The sequence below is a fragment of the Molothrus aeneus genome, chromosome 2, assembly GCF_037042795.1.
Source record: "Molothrus aeneus isolate 106 chromosome 2, BPBGC_Maene_1.0, whole genome shotgun sequence".
NCBI lineage: Eukaryota > Metazoa > Chordata > Aves > Passeriformes > Icteridae > Molothrus > Molothrus aeneus.
The window spans coordinates 100,412,151-100,436,707 of record NC_089647.1 but is presented as its reverse complement, the minus strand read 5'-3'; the positions used below and the strand labels follow the sequence as shown (position 1 = coordinate 100,436,707).

Genomic DNA, 24,557 nt, shown 5'->3' with positions numbered 1-24,557 from the left:
AAAAGTTAAATTAATAAATAAATAAACAATCGGGAATCTCCTATCTCTGTTCAGGAAGTATGAGGTAACTACGGTGTGTTAGTTAAATTACTAATCCGCAGGTGGGGAAGACTCAAGTCCGGTTCCTCCCTGTTCCTGGAAACTGGCTGGCACAAGCTTTCTGCCACCCCGGACAAGCTTTTCCTCAAAAAGCAGGAGGGCTCTGCCCCACGGCCCCTGATGGGGACCACTTTGGGCCTCTGCTGCTCTGACGGGGGAGAGCTGCGCACTTCGCACCTTCTATTCGCGCTCAAGAACTGACATAAAACACCGCAACATCATTTACCCGCGGAGTTTTTATCCACTGAAACAACATTTAGGAAAAAACCCTCAGTGGTAAACCAGAAATTTAGCACATGGCACGTCCTTTCATACAACTGCTTTTATGACTTTCGGGGCCGTTTTGAGAAAGGCGACGGCACCACCGACCTGACAGGGAGAGCCCGCCCGGAGCCCGCGGGAGCGCAGCCCGGCACAAGGCGGCACCGAGGGGCACGGCCGGCCCTCAGAAGCCCTCAGAACCGCGGAGCGCTGCACCGGCACTGCCAGCGCCTGTGTGGAGGAGGCAGGCGGGCACGGAGCAGCCCCAGCATCGGCGCACGGACCGGACCGGCCCCGCTCCGCTCTGCCCCGCCGCCGACGGGGCTGTACCTCGTCCCGGTCCCGCGGGCAGCGCAGGGCACCGGCCCGCCCGCAGCCCCCAACTTCGCGGCGGAGGCAGCGCCAGCCCCTCGCCCGAAGGGCTGCGGGAGCGGGTCCCGTCCCGCACCCCCCAAACCGCCCGCGCCCCGCAGCTCCGGGGGGAGCCGGACCGGAGAGCCCCGGACCCACCTGGTGCAGCGTGTCCGGGGGCAGCTGGGAGGCCCGGAACAGCTCGCCCACGCTGCTCCCCCCGGCGGCCGCCTCTGGGGGCGGGCAGCACCGCGAGAAGAGCTCGGAGTAGCGCTGCTGCTCGGTCTCGCTCAGGGGCAGCAGCAGACCCCCGCTGCCGGCGGCGGCAGCGGCGGCAGCAGCAGCAGCGGGGCCGGAGCCCCCCGCCGGCCCCTGCTCCATGGCGGGGCGGCGCAGGCAGAGCCGTTCGGGCGGGCAGCGGGTGCCGCGCCGCCGGGGAGCGGGGGGACGGCCGGGGGGACGGGCGGGGGGGCGGGAGGTGTGGCGGGGCCGGGGGCGGCGCCGCGCTGCGGCGGCGAAGGTGCAGTCCCCGCCCGGTGAGCGCCGCGCCGGCTCCGCAGTGCCCCGGCCGGCCCCGCCTCTGCCCTCCCGCGGCCCCTCCGGCTGCCGCCTGCGCTGCCGGCCTCCCGCTCCTGCCCCGCTGCGGGACGGCCCTCGCGGCGCTCAGCAGCACACGGGCTTCTCCGCAGATCGTGCAATCACAGAATGGCTTGGATTGGAAGGGACCTTAAAGAACGTCTCGTTCCCACCTCCCTGCCGCGGGCAGGGACACCTCCCGCTGGACCAGGCTGCTCAGTGTCCCATCCAGCGTGGCCTTGGACTCTGCCAGGGACGGGGCATCCCTCACACCAGGAGCGTTTTCAAGTACCACCTGCTGCTGAACGTGCCTCGTGGGCACCCAGAAAAGAAATGGCATCATTCGATACCCTGCAGTGAGTCCTAATCGATTAGCCATGACGGTTCGATAGAGAAGCATCTCACCGTGTTCTCTCTCTAGGTTTTGCTTAACGTGAAGGGCAAAGAGCCCCTTGTTCATGGAGACGAGATTCCTCTTTATTACTCCTTTGTCAGCAGTGGCACTGTAAATGTTCCCTTTACGGGTCGAGCAACACCTCAAAAGTCAGGCAGCTCACCAGCGAGGTGAGAGGGCTGGGGACATCTCAGCCAGGAGGTTGTTTGTGTGTCTCATACTGTTTTTTGCAGCCTTTCTTCCCAGCAGTTCTTTAGGGAATTTCAAGGAATAAGCTAATCACAGATATTTACAAGGTGATCCTTGTAAATATCTGTGACCCACAGAGGAGGCAACAAGTTCTCTTCACGGCAGCTTTGGTGCATAGACATGTCCTGGCCCAGGAGAAATCAGACTGCCTCCTGTTTGTTTCTGTCATGTACCATTAGCAATGTCAGGCCAGCTGTGTTAGCTGTGTTCCTGAATGCAAAACATTTGGGAAGTCAATGTGGTTTAATTTTTATATGCTTCTTTACTATTAATTCAGGAAAAAAAAATCCAAATGTAATAGTCTTACATAACATTTTTACTAAAAATGAGTTCAATTTATGGTCTGTAAAGTCAAAAATAAAATTGCTAGCTTGTCACTTCTGTTCTTGTAAACCAAACATTGTTACCTCTTTTTAAAATCTTTTTTAAGCTACTTTTATTATCTTCACACCATGTATCTGTGCCTCCTTCTCACTTGCACAAAACATGCAAACTCTTAATTCCTCTAATCCAAATTGAAGATCTGTTCCCCTTCTCAGTGTCTGGAAAGCTGAATGGGTTGTTAGATACAGCTATTAGCAGGTGAATAATTGATACATGTGTTTTAAGGATAGAGTTTTATGGAGAAATCTTTTCTCTTTTAGGGACAGTGATTGTCATGGTATTTTCTCATTTTAAAACATATTGTTATGCAGGACAGCAAGATAATTTCAGCAACTGAATCTTGTAGCCCAACTTAAAGTGGCAAATACCTGTAGTAGCTAAAAAAAATTAAGCAAGTCCTTTTGATAAGGCTCTGCAGAGCAGGGAGTGAATGACCCCCTGACTGCAAGGAACATCACCTGGAGAGTCCTGAGGTGTCACTGGCCTTTTCCTGTATCTCCAGCCAGGTACAGGGTGCTGCTCTGAGGAAATGGTGCCAACCATGTGGAGAGGATGTAGGACCATACCTAACTATTGCCATATTTAACTATATGACTCATGATAAAATATCTTCAACCTAGCTTATGGAAGAACAGCTGGCTTCCACGTGAACTTGAACAGGAGAGATGTTATCCTGACAAGCAAAAGAAAACACTGTGAATAGTTTGTGCTAATTGCTTTTTTCTGTGCCTGAAAATGCTCCTTTGTAACTGACCAGCTCAATACTTGTGATGTCTCATCATAACGAGTACACACTTTGCCAACACTCTAGCAGACACCTTTTGATCTTGGTTGATGTATTAGCTAATTCTTCAAAGTTTTTCTAAGGTGGAACCTGGCAGGAAGATTTTGGAAACACACACTGTCCAGAACACAATAGTCTGTTTCACCAGCCACACCTCTTACTGCCAACACACACAGCTGCTTTTTTTTCTCCTTTGGACATTTTTCTCTTCTTCCTTGACCTTTAAAACTTGCATTCCTCTCTCCGTACAGCCCACTCTCATCAGAAGTTACACAGTGGCTGTGTTCACAACCAGTCTACCCCAGTGTTGTTATCTCCAACATGTTGTCTCCAGGACATGAAAGAAGAGAACCACCCTAAGCTGAGGGGGGAGGCCAGGAGCTCCATGCCTCTCGTGCCTGCAAGGTGTGTGTGAGCCCAGAGGTGCACCTGGTGTGAGCTGACCACCCCTGCTCCCCTTTGGGAAATACAGGGGGTGGGTGCTCAGGTGTCTGCCTGCTCCCTGCAGGTGTTCTGCTCTCAGCAGTGCCAACCACACCAATTTACTCTGCTGCACCCTCTCCTTATGGGGAGTTCCAACCCACCCCATGTGCCAGAGCCGCTTTCTGTACAGTCCAGTGCACCCTGTGCATTGACATTTATGGCCTTTGTGTGCCTTAAAGTTCTTGTGAGGGTACATTAGTTCAGACTAAGAGGCACTTAATGATAACAAAAGCCATACAAATATCTTAGGAAGAGATACTCAGCCTTCCTGTTTACATGGAAGTTGTGACATCACTACAGGTTAAAAAGCTTCCCTACAACTAAGAAATGCTGCATGTCAGTATCAGAATCTGAACAATCCAAGTATTTTTTGCTGGAAAAAATAGTAATATAAACTGAATTGAAAGCTGACTTATCAAACTATGGCTTAGATCTGTGTGTGGTCCTCCTTTCCTCCCTCCCCACCCAACTAGTAATGCAATTACTTACTCTGAAGTCAGCCAGCAGCAGTCCTGCAAACAATTCTGTGATCACGTGTGGGAGGGAGACAGAGGTCATAGTAAAAAAAACCCAACCAAAACAAATACTACTTCCAAAGATGTGCTAATGGAAATAACAGTAATATCGATGATAGGTATATTTTTGTTCAGGATATAAATTGGTATAAGTTGTCGTGATATAAAACCTAACCTCCAGTAAAAAAAATCTCCCAATATTTTAGTATTTAGGAGATCCTGGGAATTTTTATTTGAGCAGTACAACCAAACACAAGTCACTCAAATTCCTCTTTATTACTCCTTTGTCAGCAGTGTCAAAGTCATGTGTTATTTCACAAGTCTTAGGGTTGAGATCATGTCAGACTTGTCCGGGCTCAAAAGGCAAGAGATCTGCATTCCAGCTGACAATGGAAACACTCCATATATCGCCAAGTAAAGCTTTGCAAACTCATGCAAATGGTTGGCTGGAAAACTGTGATTTAGCTTTTCCCAAACCAGCTCAAGTTAATCTCACCCACTATTCCTCATAACAATTCTTTTTATTTACTTTCTTTGCAAAATCAAAGAAGACTTTGATGGCAAGCAACTGGTGGGGCATGTTTCCTGACCTTGGTATCAGACATGCTTGGAATATACTTGCCAAGCCTGCTGTTTGGTGTATAGATTCAGCATGCAAATACTTATATTCTTCTTTGCATTGTTGCTTACATGAAGAGACCCTCTTTCTAAGAAAAACAAGAGAAATGCTTAATGAACTGTACAATTTGATTCCCTATTCTCCAGCTTGTTAACACTTTTAATGCATGAAATAGACTAAGAAATAGTAACTGTTTTCTACTCTGACCAATTCATTGTTTTCAAAAATTAGATGACATCATAAATTTCACATTGTGGAAGATGCAATTCCTGGCATGTTGTTTGTTTTCTGTAAGCAAATGAGTACATAATGGAGAATTAGAGTTTGTGTCACAAAATATTTTATAAATCTCCATATATTAATTAGTTGGGAGGAGAGGAGGAAAGGAGGGGAAGAGGACCACACACAGATCTAAGCCATACTTTCATAAGTCAAATTTCAATCCAGTTTACATAACTGACATTATTTTTTCTAGCAAACAATAAATACTTGAATTGTTTTGATTTACTGGTATGTAAAGTTTCTTGGTTCCAGGAAAGTTTTGTAACTTAAAATGATATTACAACTAGTTGTGTTTAGAGAGTCTTTTTATAAAGTCCTTTTATGAAGATTAATGCATATAGTATGAGCTTTAGTTGCAGAAGGCAAAGCCCATGCACACATCTTTGTAAGAGCAAGGTCAAAAAAGTACAGTGCTTTTCAGGAAAGCACAGCCACATTTCCATTGATTTCCACCACAGTGCCTCCAGTTTACTTCTTTTAAAATAATGGCTTCATGTGAAATTGAAAAACAATTTAGGTGCGTGTTTGTTTTTAGTTTAGTTTTAGTTTTGAAATATCCACTTACTTTTGTATTCTGCAGAAGCAAAAGGTCACTCAACAAACCAAGCACTAAAACACGTTGTTCCTCTATCATTTGTCCTTCAACTTAGGAAATTCACAAAGCCTTCAGCCACTATTGGAACACCAGGTTTCACCCAAAACACAACAAACCTTACTTTGCAGGGTGATCATTCCCAAAGGTCCTATCATCAGACACTTGAATGCCTGAACCAAGAAATGCTGCCAGGGGAAAATCTATGTAATCCCATAAGACCCACGCAGAAAAAAAAATTAAAATAAGTAAATGTATAAAGTAAAATAAGAATTTATTAATGTCTTCTCCCATAAACACAAAATGTACAGCTTGCAATATATTCTGAAAGTTAGCTCTATTTTCATGGACAAGGAGAGCAACACATGTTAGGCGGAAGGGGCTGTTGTAAGACACAGGTGATAATTAAAGAAAATCTCTTAGTGCTTTGTGTGGCAGTTCATGTACCATTGCTTGTTTCTTTTAACTACCCATTACTGGTAACCACACTCCTAAGTGAAAAATAATCACAGAAATGCACAGAGACATTAATCACTGCAATGAAGCCATTAATGCAAAGCAAAATGCATATTTTCCATTTGAAGAAATAGCAAGTAAAAAAAAAGTCACTGTACATTTACTCATCTGTGTCCTACAGCTAATGTGCCACTCAAAATTTCACCTTCAGACTTGGAAACAAACTCTAGTAAGTGTTCTGTTATCAAATAACCTATTGACCATAAAGGGTTTTCAGTACTGCTACTGCAGTCTCAAGTTTCCTATGTAGTTTTGACCTAAATATGTTCTCTTTTGGGCAAATACTATATGCCCTTATGCCATTTTCCTGGTTACATTTTAACATAGCAAGTGGTCCACCTAATCCTTCAGTTAATTCATGAACTCAATATAAACCATGAACAAATCAGCTGCAATTCACTCTGGCTTCTGCTGTTAGTACAGACAGTGGAGATAAACCAACAATAAATTCTATTTATGACTAATTTTCCCAGACCAAAACCAGCTACAACAGTGCCGTTGCAGCTGCAGGAAGTATCGAGGGAAGCCTTTCAGCAGGAGTGTGCACTGTGCTGTAGAGCTTGTAACCTGCACATGGCAAAGCTTTTCATTCATCATCAGCCTGAGAAGGGCTGTACTGTCACTGCATGGCTCTTCATGCCAAAGGCACGGTAACAGCAGCCAGTGCTGCAATGTGATAGCAGCTCCAGCTCCCAAATCCCACGTGCCAAGACGGAGAAAGCCACAGCGGTTCATATTCCCCAGCAGCCAGAGCTGCATCTCCCTCACCTGCAGCACCATGCCCTGGCCTCACTCCTCCTCAGAAGCTCTCACAAGTTGGGGTTTGTGGGAGCTGGGCAGCTGTGCCTGGTGCAGGGCAGTGGGGCAGGGCTCAGGAGCATGGATGGGATGGTGGAACGGCCCCAAGATGTGCCAGCCACAGCCCTGCTGCAGAACCACTGTCATGTAGGAACCTCCTTTCCCTTCTCCCTCCCCTCTAAGTTCACAACAGATACTTGGGATATTGTTTTCAAAGATAAGAAACCTGAGAGACCTGAGTGGTGTTAGTTTGGATCAGGCTTTTTTTCTCAGCAGCACAGGAGATCTTCTCGTTTTCTAGTAAAGCCCTCCCATAGCAGGGACAGTCAGAGCCCCTGAGGCCACAAACAGGAGATACACAGGAAAAATAACACAGACCATAGCTGGCCTCTCAGTGTCACTGCCAGCCCAAACATCACCAGCTGCTCATGGTCAGCAGCCAGCAAGCAGGGGAAGGTAGCACAGAGGTAATTCAGCACCTCTCTCCCATGTGGAAGGCTGAGCTGCAGAGTTGAACACAAGAGGTCCCACAAGGATTACACAGCTTGACCTGGGCCACAGTGAAGACAGAGCACAAATGGTTTATGGCACGGTCACAGGAACAGCTTTCCCCTGGGAGCCTCTTGCAGAATAGAGCATGATGGTCTCCTCAAATCTGTCTTCAAACTATGTCTCCTGCTCACAGACCCCAGGAAGGAATAGGGGTGGCTAACCCACAGGGTACTTGCTTCTTAGCTCTGGAGCAACTTCACTGAATGTATTCTTAATTTCCAGTAATGTGAGAAAAGAAATGGCTTCTATTCTTTGCAATATATTTAAAGTCTTTCACAGATTTGATATTGAGGTATCTAAAGCCACAATTTAAAACAGGAATAGAATCAGGCCTGAAATAAAGGCTGGTCTGTGCATATACACTTTTTGTGCTATTGAGCACTTTTTGTGCTATTATAAAAATCATATATTTTTAGTTACATGTGTTCATATTGCCAGTATTTGATTGGCAAAGACTAAATATTGTTAGAGTACTATTTGTTTTGTCATACATCATTTTTTCAGTGTAAAAATTCCAGGCAGTTGACAGCTGACATATTATTATTCAGTACAGAGATGAGATATTGAATCTCATCATGGTAAAGAAAGGTGTGTGCAAGAAAGAGAAATTAGTCTTGTGATTGAGGAGTGTATCTCAGTGAGACTCAGAAAAGTGCGGTACTGCTCCTACCTTTGCTACATTTGCTGTGCAACCCTGCAGATTCTTGAGTAGCAGTAAAGTGAAACATTTTCCAATCATACTGCAGTCTTGTGAGATACAGGCAATCTCCTGTGAGATATAGTTAATCTCTTGTGAGATTATTGGGCATTGAGATGTTCTGAAAGGGTGAAGGGGATCAAATATAAAAAAAAGGAAAAAAAAGGGAAAAAAAAGAAAGACATCTCTGCATAGGCAGAGTTTAAGCTCTCTTCACTGGTTCAACCTGCCTCCTGTCTGAGCATTGGCACTGAAGAGCTCAGGTTTGCATGCATGGGTCTGCCTGGACATATCCTGTGTCTCCCCTTGTCATGAAGCACTGCAGGACAAAGCAATAGATGCAGCCTTTCCTGTTTACTACTCTGGGTGTGGTACATCAACTGCTCCTGGCCCTAATATTAGAAAAACAATTGGAATTGGGCCACAGGATGTGTAGCTACTCTCTCATGCTTGGTCAGTTAGATGTTTACAAATATTTCCTACAATACCATTCCAATTCTGCTCATAACTAATATTTCAATCCCTTCTGTTCAGGCGCAGGAACACTGCAGTGAAATTCAGGATTAGTTCTGTCCTGGAAAAGCACAGCTAGAGACAAAAGGTTTTACAAAAGATTGCCATTCTACATTAAACCTTCCACAGATGTCTGGCGGTTTTGCTTTATCAAGCTATTAAAAGTGTCCATGTCTTGTAGCCTTGCAGAAACCTCAAAGGGATCTGCTGAAGCCACAGGTGAAGCATTTCAAACTAGGATGGCCCAAAAGCAAAGCCCTTGCTCCTGGAATCCCTGGGTTTGTAGTGATTATGTACCCTCCTTCCTAGCAAGCAGACAAGCATTTTTGAACAGTTATATTTCTGAACACTGTTGTACTTTGCACTTAGTTTAAAGAATAAACATTTGGCAAGACTTGCCTTCTCTAAAACTGTGCATATTTGAAGGGAGGAATATTTCTCATGTGTTGATTATAATTTGATGAACATGCCATGTAGTTAATTTGAGGGAGTAAGAATTGTTCAGATATCCTGGTTTGGGTTTTTTGGTTTTGGTTTTTGGGGTGTTTGGTTTTTTGATGGTTAGTTGGTTTTTTGGTGGGAAGGTTGTGGGGTTTTTTTGCAAAGTTTTGGTTTTGGGTTTTGTTTGTTTGTTTTTTTGTCTTTCAAGGTAAATAAAATACAGTGTTATGAATAAGATGCAGGTTTATGTTCTTATATAGTTACAAAAGAGTCTACTTATTTCTAGAAGAGAGTAGCTGTCAATGCTATATTTATACTGTCAGTATTGTATTTATTAACTAGCGATATTGGAATAAACCAATATGAATAATTTCATAAAATATGAATATCTACAGTCAAAACCAGAGTATGGGATGGGGGGGAATTGCAGGGGGAGGGAAATTTTACTGTGCTTTGTAGCATAACTGAGTGTTTCTGGTGGTAACTCTTGGTACCCAAACACAGTCAGGTAATCCCTGAGAGCAAGATCTTTTTGTACATGCTTACCTTTAAGATCCATGAAAGAATACTGAATTTACACAGGACTGGACACAGCTGCTAAATTAAGCATGTGCTGTTTAATGGCCTAAAAATTTACTGTAAGAGAGATATCACTGCAGTAGATTCGTAATAAATGACCATGCCAGATGAGGCCTGATCTCAGTAGGATTTTCTATTTTGGTGAATTGTCGTTGAGGCTTTCATGGAACAGAGCATCCTGAGCAGGCATGTAAATGAAAGTCATCATCTAAAAAGTCAAACAACTTTTCCAGTTATAAGAAATGGGATGGAAAGAAAATTAAATACAAACAAAAGGGAAAGCTAAAAAAAATAGCTAAGCAGGATGACTGGGTGTAAGTTCTGCAAAATCCTTCAATATTTAAAAAATGTATAGGAATTAAAAAAACATATAGGCAATTATCAGCTTTCAGACATATTTCTTCTAAGATATCCACATTAAAAACATTTCAGCAAGGAGAGAAAAGATTATGGTATTGCAGGGTAATATCAAAGATGCTTGAAATTCACAATAGAAAACCAGTCCTTCTGGGACATTCAGTGAACAGATGTTCAGAGAGTCTGCTGCTTGCAGTAGTTACAAACCAAAACCCTGTGATAAATATTATAGATGCTGAAGTCTGCAAGAAGGACAGATTCTCCTTTCTGGATTTTTTAATGTCAGCTCTAGTAATCTTTGATCTTATAGATTCAGAAAAATCCAATTATCTTATCCTGAGAAAACGTATCAGAGATATGAAAATGGAAAGTAATTTAATTATCAGCATTCCTAATGTAAAAAAAAAAAAAAAAATCAAGCCAAACCAACCAACTTTTTTAGTTAAAAAAGGCCAGGACAGAACTTTTTTAGTTAAAAAAAGTTCTTCTCTTCTGAAGGCTTGACAATGTCAGCATTAGATTTTATTTGCAGCAATCACTCAAGCCAGTGCATGGCAATCTCATAACATTATTGAAATATTTTCTAATTCCTTAGTAGAACTTTCAGGGTTTTTTTTCTTGCTTTCTGCAGTTCTGTGGTTACTGATGGAAAAGAATCAGCTTGTTGATCCCTCTTGCCTTTCCTGAAGTTCTGTCCTGGCCAGATATGTATTGCTCAAATTCCAAAAGCACTTGCTTGTAGCTTCTCTGGATCATCTGTGAAATTCAGCCTTCTATGCTACAGGGAGAGAAAGCACTGTAGCTGCCACAGCAGCTAGTAGCCAAACCCTATATTATCTGCTAAATGAATACTGAGAAAAATCTTCATGCTCAGGAGGAAGAAAGTAGCATGCAGTTGGCAAGGCAGCTATATTAAACCAGATACCAATCTCAGCAGAACCAGAATTAATTAAGAGTAATTGAAATCTACTTCCCCACTGAAGAGAGTAATTTTTTTTATGAATATATATTTTCTTATCTTTATGTTCAAACCTTTAAGATTATGATCACATTTTTAAACATTACTTTGGTTTGATAACTGAAAATTATATCTGATGATAGATGCCATTGTATTAGGATTGTTCTAGATAAAACGTCTTATAAAAAAAAATATTGAGTTTAAGAAATAAAGTGCCCCACAATTAGGAAATATCACAAGCAAGAAGCCTACACAATGTTATTTTTAGCCTTTTATGGGCACAAAAGCTGAAAAGTGAAAGGTAAAATAAGTTCCTTAATTTTCAGCCATACTTGCTAAATAGTGATGGCATTTACCAGATTATCTGCAACGTGGTAGATGTGGCCTTACTCTGTACAAATATTCACAGGCACAGATTATGCAGTCTGGTCTGACTTCTAAGGGTATGGTGAATTTTTAGCCATATTTCATAATACAGCTTGCTTCTACTTCTGCAGTACTAAAACATCACCAAGAAAAAAAATTATCTTTTCTTTTGCAACACTTTTACACATCTGTGCAAATTTAAGTAACTATGTAGCCAATGAGGCAAGAATAAGGCCCATGGCTGCTGGAGGGAATTCTACTCTGTAATTGAATGAGCCCACGTGGATCTCAGCTCTGAAATCAGATGAAATGCAGACTGTTGTGTTTACCTATGGCCCTGCTGACTGTATTGGTTTCCTCAGGAGTAAAGATCCCTATCACCCTACTGCACTAATGACAGGGCTGGTCTGTAACAAAATTCCTCACAGTGAGGAATGTGTCATATGTTATATGTTAAGAGAAGTCATATGTTAAGAGAAAAGTCATATGTTAAGAGAAAAGGGAATACAGAGGGGAAAAAAGCTCAGCTTCTTCCTTTTTTTCAATACTGTTCAAGATATTAATTGCTTAACATGAAGCACATAAAAATATCTGAATATTGATTTCCTCACGGTGCTGATGTTATCAGTTGTGCTCCTTTCTCTCCAGTGTCATCTGTTTGCCCAATTCTGTTGGTCTTTTACTTCTGCTACTTAACAGCAAAAGCTGAGGATATTACTGCCTCCCAGTAATAGTTGGTAAACAGATGCTTTTGAAAGCAACAGCTGCACTTTCACAAAAAAACTTTAATTTTCTTTTACAATTTTACAATGAGATGAAGCAGCTGGAATGCTTTGGAGACAAAGGAGCTCATGAATAATTCACTTGACACCTTTATACTGAAGTATGGGTGTCTCCATTAAATAAAATTGCCTCCTGTCAAGGGCAGCTAGAGGGTCTGGGGAGGAAGGCAATGTTGTTTCCATTTGAGACCCCAGAGAATGATGATTGACAGAAAGGTGGAATTTATTGTCAATATATTTTTTTTAAACTTTTTGTTTATTATTACCCTTTAAATAATTTCAATACAAAAATCACTTGAGTTCAGTACTCCGGAAAATAATGCAAAGTGAAAAAAAATTCAGCAGGTTTATAGATTACAAATGCTTGTGGCCAGTGAAAAAGAACAGATTATACCTATTTACACATATGGCTAAAATTGCCTACTGCAGCATACAAGGTGTTTTATCCATTTTTTAATATGAGGTGGTGCTGGACACCCTCCTAAGTGTTCCTGAGGGGTGCCTGGGGTTCCCCCCCAGAGCTGGCTCAGCAGGGCCAGCGTCCTGGGGTGGTTCTGCACCTTATCTGTGGGTTGCAAGCACCTGCTGGAGCATGGCTTTGTTAGGATCTAGCCAGATCCTTGGCATTCTTCCTCACACACACATCTGAGGCAGAGCATAAGCTGCAGGCACATCCTTGTGCTGTCTCACTGGCAGAACCATAAGAGATGCCACTGTGGTTAATTGCTGCAGAGTAAGAGTGCCAATCTAGCTCTGGATGTGGATGGAAGCATGGAGTCTTTCTCTGTTGGTAGAGAAGGCTGCAGGGATCTGAAGCAAGGCTAGAGCCTGCAGCTCTTCTCCAAAATACCTGCCTGCTCAGATCCAGTAACATCTCAGCTTTCAAGCAAGCCCCTAAAGCTCACACAGCACGTAAATGTTACTGTTGGCAGGTGTGAGGGAGCAGGCAAATGTCTTAATCAGGTGCTAAACATTGCATTTAATAAATTGCACAGACAGAAAAGCTGGGACAGGCTTACAGCAAAGAAGATACTGAATAACCGGCAGAAGGGGCACAGGCCTTCAGTCAAGGTGTCTCAAGAGGGAGATATGTGGAGGAAGCCGTATCAAGGTATTTAAAATGTTTTGGGGAGCTGGTCTAGAAATAACAGTGAACTACCCTCCTTCCAACCAGGGAACCTGCAAACAAGACTGGAGTAAAAAAGAGGGAGAATTTACAGGCTAGTTCTGCAGAGGGATTCTATGTGTGCAGAACTACTACTACAGCATCAGGAATGTTTGTTCATGTTAGTGTATTACTCAGTAGAAAAGCTGAATATACTAATGCAGGAAAATGCACTGTTATTCCACACACCATTTGAGAATAATCTTGTGTCAGTAGAGTCCCCTGGGCAGAGGAAAAAAAAAATCCATGTTAAAAAATACTTTCTGATTTCCAGTCACCCCTGTGTAGAGAGCTTGACCACTAGAAGTACTGAGGATGTGTCCATGCTGCAATCAGTGTGTGACTGCAGCCTGCAGAGACACTCCAGAATGAACTTATGGGCAGGTGGTTTGGAGAAAGATGCTGCAGCATCTCAGGGTGGCCAGCACACCGAATGTTTATCCGAATTTTTAAATGAGCTTTGGGGCCTTTACTGACCCATGTGTATCATCTCCTATTGTCTCTTTAGCTAGTCTCGAGCTACCTTCAGTACATCTCCTTAGGTTATACCTCTGTCTCTGCCTTAGGGAAGAGATGCCATGAGATCTGTGACCTGACCATGACCTCGCAGCTGGTGAAGGAAAGGTGAGTACTCTGAGTATCACTAAAAATCTCCCACTAATGTTTTTTTACACATTTCCACCCTCAACTGTGTGTATTTGTGAACACTGCAAATAGCTGCAGCCTTCTAGACAAAACTACTCTATTAGAAAGATAAATTTACTGTCTACCCCAGCTAGATACAAGAAGCAGAGCTGATCCCACTGGGAAGGTTTTGACCAGCTTTAATGAGAGCTCTTCTACTTGCAGGTACTTTTTGATGACAGTGCATCACTGCTATTTTGAGTCAGCCTGAGTTTGGTGCACTGTGAAGAATTTTGTTCTCAGTGATTCAGCTGCAGTGCTGTTAGCAGCATTAGCATGGACAGTGCTGCCAGCAGAAACCTCAGGAGCAAGGATAACTGGCATGATACTGAGAGCAATACAAAGCTGTTGACAAATACAGCTCTTAGTACCACTGACTGTGCTAAGCAAGGATGGAAAGCCTCCTGCAGCTTGCTTGGTACAAGCACAAGTGCAAAGTCATTTCTTGGGCTTTCAGATTGTCTGGCTGAAGCAAGGAACACTATGGGAGGCTGCTGATTGATGCTGTCTGGCTATGATCCCGTGCTAAAAATACAGTGGAAGATAACTGCTGGTCTTTTCAGAGTTTTTCTCCTCAGTTTTCTGTGGCTTTTATGCTGTGCATAAACAGTGCTGAATGGGAAACAGAGCACCTCATTTTTTCACTGAACCTCAAAGCTTCTTTAGTCTGGTACTCTTTTTTGCTCCTAGCTGCATTTCTGTGAAGATGTTTCATAGTCCTAGCATGCTAGCAATTACAATTTATTAAATTCTAGTGAGAACTTTACACATTCTTTTACCTCTCATTGAGGACAACTGACAATTTAGGGACAAAAACATAACATCTGTTAAATTTTAGGTCAGTGAACTTCTAGCCTTTCATTCTTCATGCAGAATTTCTAATTCAGTATTTTGAAAGCTGCATTTCAAGGCAAAAATCAAATAGTATCTCCTTTTTCATATGGTGGAAAAGAGAAACTTCTCAGTAAACTATCTCCTGAGTGACTAATTGCCATACTTCTGGAACTGATGTACATGAGCATCATCTCTATTCTGAACATCCTTATCACCATTTCCAAGGGGTTTGTAAGGGATGACAAAAAGCTGTGGTACGGAAATTACTGGGATGGCAGATTAGAATTCCAAGGCTTTTGTGCTTTTTCATTTTAGAAGCAGTTGCAGTGATTTAAGAGGCTGCCAATCCTTACTTCTCTCACTGCCCAGACCCGGTTACATTTTCCAAATCTCTTACAAGTAACATTTATGTGATTCTAAGCCAATATCATATGAAATCTAGCAGCTCAGAATCAGCTGCCTCACAGTTATTTGGGTTCTGTTACTAAACTACTAGATTTCACAGTAAAGTGGCTAAAGGATCATTTTGCTCTACTGATTCCAAAAGGGAGGACATTGAAAATGTGGCTGTGCTCACCTCTGGCAGGAGAACAACAAAGAGTTGGTCAATAACAATTTATATTTTTGCAGCTATTTCTTCACTGAATGTGTTTCCAAGACCTAAGCTACAATTCTGCAAAACCAAAGGGAATAAATGCAGAGTTAAACTCTTCAGCTGATCACCAAGTTAGTTACTGCACAAACATTTTCTAAGTGCTGTGTAATTTTAGTGACTCCTAATTGCTTGCAAGCCACTTAAATAAATCTAGTCAAATAAACCAAACCTTTCTAAGAATCATAAAAGAAAAACTACTCCCTTTGGCTCCACAGTCCTCATTATTTGGCTAGATGCATTTGTTGAGACAGAGCTCCACTAGACTGATTCAAGCCAGGAGAACAAATCCCATATTCCAGATGACAAAACATTTTCCATCAGGTTATCTTTCAGAGGTAAATCTCTTATATTGGCAATTCCTGTCTTGTGACTAAAATTTATTGCAATTGAACTGAATACTCTTTATTTTCAGAGACAATCAATGCCAGTTTGAAACGGTCAATAACTCGTAATAACTGAAAAAGTGTCAAACCCTAGTGTGCCTAATCTTAGGAGAAAATAATGAAGTATAGATTTTAAAAAGGTCTTTACTAAAATTTCTTCATGTGCACTAACAATGGAGAACTTGGGAAAATGCATGAACGGTTCCATTTTATTCTGCAGCTGACCTAACACAACACATCTGCACCCCTGAGTATATGCAGCAAGAAGAAACAGCTTGAAATATGTATTTGCAAGGCTTACATTAGTCATCATTAAAATGTTTTTGTACCCTGAGTGACCTGCTGAAAGAACTGAGTTTGAATGCTTGGTTTGGGGGGAGGGGGAGTTTCAGTTTTGACAATAAAAAGTATAATTTCTTCATATAAGCTTTGCATTTTCATATAAGTTGTGACACACCCACCCACCATTTTCTTTGGGATATTAGGAGGAATACTGGTTAGAAAGCAGGAGTAGTAGCCTGGGGTCAAAGGCAGGTATCCAGGCATGTAAAAAGATGTTCAGTTGACTTCACTGCAGAGTGATAATTAGTTACACTCAAATGATGTCCCTTGAGGTAATGCACTTGCGAGCAAATCTGGCATGCAGCTCAAAGTTTTCTGGGGCCATAGCCTTGGATCCTCAGCCAAATATGCTCAGATGTACTGCAAGTTTCTTTACAGGAAAAGGTGGAAAAGCTTTTCTTGCCATTAGAGTGTATAAAGGTAGGTAACAGAAATACTGGAACTGGTCAGGGTGGAAATCCACAACAGCATGGGAAGAAACAATGGAGCAAAGCAGCAAAGCTGCAGCACAGTGGAAAAGCCATTCCTCTCCCTGTAATCTCAGCATTGAGACAGACCATAGTCATAAAGATATGTGAAATGAAGAAGCAAACAGAACAGGAGCAATCTTATTGAATATTTATGGAGGATAAAATAAACAAGGTTGTTCAGCGAAAATATTGTCCCATAATAACAGTTGATGCCTAGAGAGCTTAAAAACCTGTCCAGACCCATTTGTTGTCTCCCATAGAGAGGAACCCAAGAGATGTAGTGAGGACCTGAAAGCTATTTGCTGCTGCCTTCCATGGCATACTGGTGATCCTGGCAAAACTGGTCAGGCATGCACATGTCTTAGTGCTTGTAAATATGTGGGCATGAGAGTGTGAGTGGGTAAAATCAACTTACTTAGGGAATTGTAAATTAAAATCATGTTCTACTCACCTATGGTCTTGTACTGCCTTTTGTTGCACTAACAACCTGTGAGGACTATGTATCTCCAGTTATGTAATACTTTGCTGGGGACATGCTCTTTTCTTGAGCTGAATGGATCAGAAATTCTCATTCTGTTCTCACAACACTTCCTTGAGAAATTTCTGGTTTGGGAAATTGTGGGCAAATGGAATTCTCCAATATATATACACCAAGTCAAACTTAGTTAATGGTTTTGAAAGTGAAATTGGACAAGTTTGGATGGAAATATATGGCATGATTGCTTATGGCTCTGGTAACTTTGTTAAAGTCTTCCAAATCAATATCCTGAATTTGTGTGGTCAGTGCAGATGCTATTATCATACAGCTGTGTAGAGCAAAATGGCCCAGAAATTCTCTGACAGTTCACCCTTCAGCAAACAAACAGGACATCACAAGAAACAGAGTGAACAGTATGTTTTAGCTATGAGAGATGTGTTTTTTCCACATTTCTTTGCTTGTTCTTTCCATATCTGCTTTGTTCCGGGGAGAAAATTACAATTTTGGTGCAAAGCAATGTGCACATGCACACAAACCCAGATATTTCCTGCCATCAAAAAAGTTTAGAAATATAGCCAATAGCCCACTTGCACAGAACTCCACAGCACTTGCTGGTGTAAGTTAGACATGGCTTCACCCAGCTGATGGCACAAATATGTGGTGCTTCCAGCCCTCACCCATGAGAAAATTAGTTTGCAGAATGCTGTAAGCCCTCTGCCTATTTCAGCATTACTCTATGCAATAAGCCAAATGTTAGTTGCTATGCATTATATTCATTAATTTTCATGGAGTTTCTTATTTTGCTTTTCTCTTTGCTTGGCAGCAACACATATGCCAAAAAAGGTTTGGTTTTTGTCCTCTTTTAACACAAGTTCTCTATGCTAGTAAGAATTTCTGAAGTGAACATGATCCTGTTAGCAGAAAGGGTCAAAGACCCACTGGTAGTCTCTGTTTTATGCTGTAAGATCACTTAGTAGGCATTATCAAGGTCCTGCTGCATTCTAAACACAAATAAATGAGAATCCTGAATAAAACTTTTACCTCCTGTATGGCACCAACTCCCAAACCAGTTCTGTTGCCCAACATTTGCAAGATTTCAGTGGCAGCAGCTGATTTCTCACTTTCCTCTGAGACAGTAGCTACTTTGGCACTTCTTCAGGCTTCGTGTTAAGGTGCTGTTATCCCAGAAAAACGAGGGGCAAGCTGATGTCTGAAAAAAACCCAGGCATCATGGCATATTATTACATGCTGTCTTACCCCACTCAGAACAGGTCTTTACACAGACCTGATTTTGCATTGTTATGTGAACAACACATAAATTCCATTATCAGTTACTTGGAAAAATGCTACTTAAATACAATGTATTTCAAGGATTCTATTATATTAAAATAGCTTTATTGTCTTCATGGCACACTTTTGAGTCTTAAGAATGAATTACAAGTGTTACCTGACTCTCATAACATGGGGTTTTGTATTCTTTTATCCCTTCTTTGGAGGTGGGTTCTGTGCTTTCAATTTTGGCATTACCTTTTTTCCCCCCTTGCTACTAAGTGCCCATGTTGTTACTTATCTGTATTATATTACAAAAACTTTGTTAAATAAATGTGCCTGGGATTTGTGCTGAAAGGGGGGAAATTTATTATCCTTAGTTCTTGTAGCAGTTCAGTCCCAATGAAACTGGAATTGCTCTGTGTCCACACTCTCTGACCACCATCTCCTACACACTTAAGCCTTAAGAGACACAAATGCCTCCCTACAGGAGAGGCTGTGGGTAGCTGTACCAGTCCAAGGAAAAGTCTGAGGGAAGAACCAGGTTTCACTTCCCTGGGGCCCTCCTTTTCTCTGTGGCTGATTGTGAGAATGTGCTACATTGCCCCTTAACAACCTGTGGTAAATTCTTCCCTTCCCTTTCTCTAAGTGTATGGAGACAGGAGTGTTTCCACATTTCAGCCCACTTCAATTTCTTGTGTTCCACATGTTACCAGACTATTTCTCTTCTGAACTCTTCTGTGGGATCTGAAAGCATGCTAGGCCTTAATAAAACACATACAAGATCAACAGTATACTGCCCCTAGATATTTCCACTGCTGAGCCAAGTAAGTGGAGAGAAGAGACTGATGAATGACTCCATGGCCACACATGGGAAAGCGGGAAAAGTGTTTCCAAATGTTCTGTTAAAACCTGTAACATATTTTTTAAAACTTTCACATTTCAAGTCAAAATCCCCTGAGACATAATTTCTGACCTTCAGTATCTTTAACTCTGTGTTCCCATATGTGCCACTGCCAAAATGCTGAATAGGCATTTAAGATTTACTTTTAGTACATCATTTTAGCTTACAAGATGCTTACTGTGAATCCAGAAACTTTGTTCTGAAATTGGTGCAATTTCACTGCAAATACTAAACACAGCATATAATGCTACCTAAGCAAATGCCACTGAGGCATTACAGATGATCAGATACCAACATGTTTAAGAAATATATGCAAAGAGTACTTGAAAGTCTACCAAAAAGTTATATTCCTTTCAACAAAAAATATCAAAGAAACAAAGTGCTTTATGTCTAACACTAGCATGTACCATGAATAAAAGTGGATCTGTAGAGTAAAAAAATTGTTTTTGAGGACCTTGACTCCATGCTAAATATATTTTATGGGGGTGTTAATAATTTTAGATTTTCTTTTGTCTGACCCCCTCATTGGCAGATGGAAGATATTTCTGATTTAGTTTCTCTCATGAAGGATTCAGTGAGCAGTGCTCTGTCTGCAGTGTAAACTGAAGTGCACTAAGTGGGGGCAATCACAAGATTTGCTTCCAAGTTCACTGCTGCTCCAAACTAAAATGTTAATATTAACCCCACAAGACTTGCAGTCAGGGTTCTAAAACAACTCCTTTGAGAGGTAACCAAATTAAAACAAAAAACCCCGAACATGGTTTTATCTGAAAAGTTATCTATCCCTTTTTCTTACTTGCTTATTTCATCCAGACACAGCTCTTCCCCAAGTATTCAAAAAGCCACACTGTCTCTTTCAAATTCAAATTTCAATTCTCTTTCTATATTTCCTTTGCTGCCAGGGAGGTTGCAACCATGAGAACTGCTTATTTTGCTCACCAATAATTGCCACCTTGCACTGCCCTGTCTTCCTGTATCCCCAACTGTCTTGTTATCAGAATCCAAGAGAAGGATTCATCTTCAGGTCAAAGACTGGCATCTCCCCTCATCTCCCCTCAGTGTCTGCAGAGCTCTGACAGAATGAGGTGCTGCCCTGTGCCTGTGGCATGGAGATGTTACAGCACCACATCACTAATAACAGAGCCATTCTGCCATCCAACCTAGTGCATCTGCGTCACTCCTCCATCAAGAAATGAGGTTATTCACGCCCTCCTTAACCTCCCATGTGCAATGGTTTTTAAAGTAAGACAGAGCCAAAAATTACTTTTCACACAGAAATATGTTGTCATGTAATCTATACTTGTCTCCCTAAGCTTCAGCAAGAAAACAGGTCCTTCCTAAGAAACAGGGCAGAGATGTTATCTTAACAGTTATCACTGCTCTACTCTTCCCCCACTGCACCTCACAGCAGAGAATCATGGAAAAACAAACCAATAAAGCTAAACATTAGCATTCTGGGCATAGGGCTAGAAACCTGAGCTAGGACTAGCAGTCAGCAGTTCTGATTTCCTAAATTACTTTGGCCAAGTTGCTTAGGCCCTGTTTACATTAGATTTCCAGCTGTATGGAGTAATAGTTAAAATATGAAAGAATAAGTTTTTCTAAAGCCCCTAGTGCTAGGGATTTCCTCAGTTGATGGATGCTTAGCCTCAGATACCTTTTAAAGAGGCTCTCTGCAGTATCTCAAATCACAAGATGCTTTTAGAATTCAGGTTTTATTTAATTTGATCCAGTTGTGCTGTCTCTCAGCAAAGCAGCAATTTTGTTAAACCCTTTTCCTTTAAAGAAACCCCTTTGAAGACTATTTTAAATGTATGTCAAATAAGGTCTCAATGGTGTCCCGTGACAATGTGAGTTCCTGTACTCGTATTTAGCTCAGTTGTCTCCCACCAAAGTCCTAATTATATATCCTGCTTATACCAGTAAGTAAGAAGAACTTTTAAAGCTTTCCTCCCATGTCAGCAAATGAAAGCGTGTGAATGGAGTTTTCACCTTCTGTCTCAGGTTCTACATCTGCAGAAGACAGACAAGTGGCACAGAGACAATACTCTTAGCTGGGTGGTTCACAGAACTGAACACTCCTGACTTAGCACTGAACCAGCACTAGAGTGCTACAGTTATTGACTTTCATGGCCCATGGTGCAATCTCACAACTGGTGCAAACTAATCTGAAACCAGAACCTGAATGAACCAACCCTGCTCTTGCCCGTGGCCATGACCTCCCCTTGGTGCTAAGCTTAAAACCAGGAAGACATGCAATGAGAATGCTCAGTCTGATCATCTGGCTGAAAATCAACTCTGCAAAAAACCCAAAAGTCAGCTACCCTGGGGATCTGATTCAGCTCCCCACTGACCTCGTGAATGTTAGCACTGGGCAGAGCAGAAGAGTGGTGAGCAAGAGGGGAGACCATAATATTATTATGGTCTTACACTGGCTTAAACTGTTCATAAAAATATCCTCTGAAATGTTTAGCAAGATGGCTTTAGCAGCATTGAACTGGTCACAGGGAATATAAGAATGTGTTAAGTACTGGCATGATAAGGCCATGCCACTATCCCTGTTTCTCTCATTTCTGAACCTGCAGCTAAACCACTTCAGCCAAGTCACCAGCGAGAAACTAGCAGAAACAACAGCAATGTTTATTTGCTTGGGTACCCACCAATTTTAGAACTGACTGCAGAAATGCAAACAGGCACCAACCTGGTCTCAGCAGATGTGTCTGACTGTTCCTTCTTCCCTTACATGATGCCCACACTGTGAATCCACAGTTCCTCTGGCCCCAGCCTCTGCCTCCCAAAGCAAAAAGCTGCGTAGATGTCTGGTGTGACACCTGTCCATTAATGCACACTCTGTGCAGGACTGTGGTTCTTGGTATTTCAAACCTTGGAAAGAAGACAATATAAAAATCAAAATCTCTAGAGCTTCCTAAGACTGCATGTGAGGGTGTTCTGCCATAATGACTGAGTAAATCAAACAGCATAAACAAAAACCTTCATTACCACAAAAACAGGATCAGTGAGCTGAAACAGCTTGGCATGGTTCCTGTATCAGTGGATTCACCTCTGAGATATCCCAAACCTTGAAGATAATGCCATTATTAATTGCTTCAAATCTCGAAAGAGTAAGAGTTAAGAATACAGAGAGAAACCATATGGTGACCTCAGAGAAGCCTCTGAAAAAGAAGGCCAGGGAGCTCAGGTGGGGAGAGGCATTCCCAAAGATTAGAAGGCAAGAGCAGAGATCACTTTCCTTCACTGAATACTGGCAGAGGCTTTTAAGCCCTAGAGTGGAAGCTGAAGAGGAAATGGATTATAATAAACAACTCCCTTTCACCTTCTTTGGCATGAAAGGCTGAGACTTTCCTGTGCTTCGGCACATCATTGAGAGCAGCAGTTTGCCTCGACTCCTTTCATATAACTGAAAACAGCAGTGTCTGGATTACAGTCTCCTCTGATTCCCATGACCCAGACACAAACTTGGAACTCCCAATTCGTGCTCCCCAAGTTCCTCCAAGATCACAAAGAGGGAGGCCAAGGCAACAAGCAACAAGGAACTCCATTAAGCCAAGTGCTGGAAGCTTCAGAAGTCAGAATTCTCCTTCCATTTTATTGAAAATCTCCCTGTTGGCATTAATTTAAGCATTTTTACTTCTAGGAAAATAGATTGTTTGTTGTAAAAATTTGCATATCTGCTACATCTATCAGAAAGCCAAAGTATTTTCTGCTGAGCAAAATATTCTCTGCCATTTCTTTTAATATCCCTACAGGTCTGCAACTCCACATATGGGCAATAACCTGTCCAGGCCAGAGGCTGCAGAGCTACAGCAGATTAAACAATGAAAACATATATTGGAAATATAAAGCATGCAAAACAGCACATATTGCAGCACTGTTTCATAAGATGACATGTTAAAAACTACTATTCCCCTGCTCTTCTGTAATTCAACCAGTTTCAGTACTCTGTGCAAAATTAATAAAAGTGTACCAAGCCAGTTATATAAACATTGATATCTATTTCTCAAATAATCTACCTGCTATTCTACATGGAATTATTAAAAAAAACCCAAACCCATAGAAAATGCTAAATAAATGTCACAGAGCACAGAAATAGCCCAGCAAGCCCAGTTGAGGGAATATTACCCATGTCCATGCAAGCAACAAAAAAAGTGTTTAGCAGGATTGGATTAGTCTTAGCTCAGTGCAGTGCTACTTTGGGAGGTGAAAGAGAGACTTGTCATATGAGAACAAGCTTGGTTTGTTTCTTACAGAATAAACATATTCCACTTCAAAGGTAAAACACTCTATATTCCTGAATACTGAGAGTCCACAAGCCTGCTATAGGATTTCCTCTCATTTGCAGCATGAAATTCAATAAAATCTACAGCAGTCAGCTGAAAGTGTGACAAACAGTGCTAGTTACCCAAACCCTGCAGCTCATGAGTTCCCACTGCAGCATCCCAGTGGTGGGAGCAATGCCACCTAGAAGGTGCAAGAGGAGTTTTTGTCTACAATGCTGGATATAATCCAGTGAGTCATGCTTTCCCCTAAGTACTGACATTGCCATAAATGCTCTTTATTCAATGCAAAGCAAGAGCTGCCAATTGCACATGGCTGTGCAGCACACAGATGTTGCACATCAGGATAAAACACAGTCACAGCTATTTAGAGGTGAACTATCAGAGACGTGCTGCCATTAGACAAATCCCAACCTGCATCACAGAGAACATGTCCAAGACACAGCTACAGCTCAAGATCTTTTGTGACAGCAGGATATTGGTTAGGTGTGATTGATACTGGAGAGATGATAATTGCTGGATAAATAAAAAGAAATATTGGATGAGCAGTGGGGAAAATAAACATGGTCACATTTCAAGAAATTCTGAGTGAATTAAAATGAAGTGTGCTTTTCTTGTAAACATGTTTTAATAAAATTATGCATTATTCCAAACAGGCTACAGTGACTATGCAATGACAGTAAATATGTTAGAATACAGTAAGTGCTGAGGCTGCTATTTTACTTTTCCAATGGGCAATTTTGAGTTTTTGTGCAAACTTGTTTTACCCTACACAATTTTCTGACTGAGATGGTCATTCACAGTAATACCTATAACTACTTGCTGAGTTATGCTAAGAACATCCATCACTTCTGCATGATGTATAAGAGAAAGAAGCAACAGCAAGCCAGCTAATTCTTTGCAGAATAATATATCAGCATACCTGTCTTC

At 41.9% G+C, this 24,557-nt stretch overlaps 2 protein-coding genes across 2 annotated transcripts in view; one reads left to right on the top strand and one right to left on the bottom strand.

The window, feature by feature from the left end:
• The window catches only part of REPS2 (RALBP1 associated Eps domain containing 2), a 96,170-nt gene extending 95,078 nt beyond the window's left edge, over positions 1–1,092 (bottom strand). The window contains exon 1 of the mRNA XM_066545393.1: positions 871–1,092. Coding sequence (XP_066401490.1) covers positions 871–1,092 — 222 coding nt within the window. The remainder of the gene's footprint in view (positions 1–870) is intronic.
• LOC136571419 (uncharacterized) lies at positions 1,091–24,282 on the top strand. Its single transcript, XM_066571796.1, has 3 exons — positions 1,091–1,643; positions 13,880–13,937; positions 21,337–24,282. Exons 1-3 carry the CDS (start codon positions 1,091–1,093, stop codon positions 21,437–21,439), a joined length of 714 nt encoding a protein of 237 aa, XP_066427893.1. The 3' UTR covers positions 21,440–24,282.
• The last annotated feature ends 275 nt before the right edge of the window (positions 24,283–24,557 follow it).

Bases quoted from the DNA above. Each gene is read 5' to 3' on its own strand.
- LOC136571419 (XM_066571796.1), top strand. From the start codon at position 1,091: ATGGCGGGGCGGCGCAGGCAGAGCCGTTCGGGCGGGCAGCGGGTGCCG. The intron at 1,644-13,879 runs GTGAGTCCTAAT...TCTCTGCCTTAG, and splicing joins GCATCATTCGATACCCTGCA to GGAAGAGATGCCATGAGATC. The intron at 13,938-21,336 runs GTGAGTACTCTG...CTTCTGTCTCAG, and splicing joins TCGCAGCTGGTGAAGGAAAG to GTTCTACATCTGCAGAAGAC.